Here is a 3,201-nt window from a genome sequence, read left to right as displayed (position 1 = left end):
AAGTTACCGGATTTTCTCATTTACATCCTCACTTGACGCACGTCAAGGCCGCGACACGTCACATGATACATCCCGTTAAATTTAATCTTTTTAATGCAATAACCTCCCACTGGTCTAAAGCACTGTTTTTTGCTCATTCTTTCTTCTTCTTCTGGAATAAAGTTTAATGCTATAGCATGATCGCCACCTAGTGGCCAAACTGAAACGCCTTCCAGGAGAAGCAGAACAATCGTTGGAGCTTCTCTTATTGAGAATCCATGGTATTAACAACCTCATTATAATTTCACTAGTAAATTTTACAGTATGTGAACTGTATCAGATTATTTACAAATATCTTCAAAACATATTTATAGATTATTAATGTATTTCTAAATCTGTAACCATGTAAACTCAAAATTGAACTGAATAGAATAAATCGAAAGAATGGAGAAAAAAAAACAACCCAATTGAATCAATTCTGAAAATTATTGGCGATACACATCCCTAATTATTTGTAAAGATAAATACGTGAATTACATCTTTATTACATGAAAGAATCTCAATTTAACCAGAATAACATTTGCTGGAAAAACACCAGAGAATTGCAGGCTAAAACATTATTTAATAGATCTCTGTAAAAAAATAATAATAATAATACTGAAGCTTTTAAGACCGTAGCTGTTTTATTACATAAATAATACATTTATTTTAAAGTTTTTTGCCCTCTGCAGCTTGTTGCTCTGCGCGTTTCAGGTGTTTTCTATTCTCAAGTGCACTCTGGAGTGAAAGGTCACTGAATAATTCCAGTTGTCAGGCATCTTTGTGTTGAACCGAAGAGCTTCAGTCTGTCAGAATCAGCTTCTACAAACTCTACAGTCCTCACAAACAAAAATAATTAATAGCTAGTATTTTTATGTGTTTTAGTACTCCTAAGCACACATCTGTATGGATTAAACACTGTCCGTTCCATGAAGTTCCTCATATTGAGGCCTGTTTCTTTAAGCTCTTCCTCCCACAAAGGCCCACTTCTTCTTCCAGGCAAACATCAGGGAACATGTGGGAAAGCTGCAGCTGTTTGCGATTTGTGGAGCATAAATTCCAGGAGGCGTGTTGCGCCTGTTAGCAGATGACCTGTTTGCAGTTGCAAGAACATTTGGTCTCTAAAGGACATGTGTTTGAACGATTTAGTCAACTCGAAACAGGACGTAAAAACAAATACGTTTTGGAACGCTGACGCCTCACCTTAACCTTCCTGTCATCTGCAGTAGTCTCGTCAAACTCCTCCCCCAGCTTGAAAGACAGCTCTGTGTTCTTGATGGTGCTCTGGGTCTTTACCGTCATTTTATCACCGTCCAAGGAGATGATGGTGGTGGGTTTGGTCATGTTCCCCACTGTGCGCGTGGCAAATCCCACCCCTGCACCAAAACACACCAAACAGGACATGCAATGAGTGTCAATGAGGGTTTATTCATGAAAAAGTTAAACATTTTAAATCAAAATTAGAACTTTTATAAAGGTTCCTTTAATTATCCTTATCATTTTTTTAACGTTTTATTTCTTTAGTAAATGGTGGATTTTTGGGTGACGGCTATGGCATTTAGAAAGAAAATTTTGACTTTAAATTTATAATTTTTATATGCTAACATCATTGAGAAACCTTTTACTATAACGTATGTTTATGTTAAAAAGAGATTTCTGAACAGACTCCAAATACCAAAGTTTGATCACATGTTCCCACCTTTGCGCTGTAATTATAAGTACATAAATCCCACAGTGGGATCTGTTCATTCAGGGGAAGTGGAGGGCCTTTTCCTGCTAGACATTTCTCCATCTCTGTCAAGCGTGGAGCCTGCACCGTGATGATCAAACACATCATAGCCCCCGGTGACCTGGAAGCCTGTCTGGACATGTGAGTGACAAACGATCGCTCTTGGTTGCCCTTTGGGATGTTTGCGAGAGATCAAGAGCTCAAGAAAGTAGCGTTTCATTTGGCAAGAGCGACTCACGCCCTTTCCCATTGAAGCACCAAACTTGTTTCTGGTCAAAGCAGGAAACTTATAGAACTTTTTCTTAATCATTGAAGGGCAACTTGTTTCCCATGGCTGGTAGAGTTATGGCTTTGAGGGTCAGAGGTCAGCGGTTTTCTGAAATGCACATTTCAGCCATTCTGATCCACCTGTTCCTATCTTGCAGGGCGAGCTACATGCACGGGGTGGCATATTTAGCAGCCGTGTTCGTGGTGCTGCCGCCATATCTGGACCCCAGCACTCTCAGACAATGAGCAGCTTTCAGAGGTCACCACAGGGCTCTCATGTGTGAGAGAGAGGGCTATTTGTCACTCCCTCCCTCATCTCAAGCACTTGGACCATGTGGTTTCTCCACTCCCTTTTCCCTCCCCCCTCCTACTGGTTTCCATCCATCTCCTGCTTATCTTTTCTTTTTTTCTCCTCCTCTTCCTCTCTTGTTTCATCTTCATCGTGTCTCTTTCTGTTTACACATAAACACAATTTTCGCTTTTTCTTTCAGGTTCATCAGCACGTGCTCAGATGCAGCAGCACAGCGTCTCATCTGACACGCGCATGCGCCCCGCCGCACCATCTCAACAAAGCATGTAAATAAATACAAAATGAGCGCTCCTACCCAACGCCTTCATGTACTCGTCGAACTTCTCGCTCTCCTTCAAGTTCCACGTTCCCACAAAAACCTCGGCCATGTTTGCAGACAAGTGAAGATGGAGGGGTGAGTCAGACAGAGCAGGCTGCAGCGACAGAGGCTCGGCAGAATGAGAGAAGGAGGAAGACAGGCAGAGACTGGGCAGTCCGCAGCACGCGCTCACTGGCTGAATCCACACCGGCTGTTCGTGATGTCATCAGACCGCAGAGAAAACCTGGAGGGCGGGGGAGGGGCGACAAGGGGCGGGGCGTGGCTAGCCGCCTCACCAATAGAGCAACCAACAGAGTTCAAATGTTCATTCATTTTCAGTTTTTAGTTCATGTAAATGTTAAAAAACTAACTTTACTTAAACTAACTTTGATTTTTTAAACAACTCAGTAGCTTTTATTCATACTTGGGTAGATTTATGAATGAAAAAAAAATCAAGGACTGCGTAATTCTGGAATTTATTCTTCTAAATACCATTTTTTGTTTGTAGCAATTGTACTACCCTTCAGCACTACATAAAATGTATAAAAAATAAATGTTCTGAAATGGAACCATTTTTTT

The 3,201-nt window shown here is 41.1% G+C and overlaps 1 protein-coding gene across 1 annotated transcript in view; it reads right to left on the bottom strand.

The window, feature by feature from the left end:
- The window catches only part of fabp3 (fatty acid binding protein 3, muscle and heart), a 5,159-nt gene extending 2,322 nt beyond the window's left edge, over positions 1-2,837 (bottom strand). Inside the window, exons 1-2 of the mRNA XM_024299738.2 lie at positions 2,620-2,837; positions 1,222-1,394 (exon numbers count right to left, since the gene is read on the bottom strand). Coding sequence (XP_024155506.1) covers positions 1,222-1,394; positions 2,620-2,692 — 246 coding nt within the window. The 5' untranslated portion in view covers positions 2,693-2,837. The remainder of the gene's footprint in view (positions 1-1,221; positions 1,395-2,619) is intronic.
- Positions 2,838-3,201: the final 364 nt, after the last annotated feature.

This window comes from Oryzias melastigma, linkage group LG11 (genome assembly GCF_002922805.2).
Source record: "Oryzias melastigma strain HK-1 linkage group LG11, ASM292280v2, whole genome shotgun sequence".
Taxonomy (NCBI): domain Eukaryota; kingdom Metazoa; phylum Chordata; class Actinopteri; order Beloniformes; family Adrianichthyidae; genus Oryzias; species Oryzias melastigma.
This window is presented reverse-complemented; position numbering and strand designations above follow the sequence as displayed.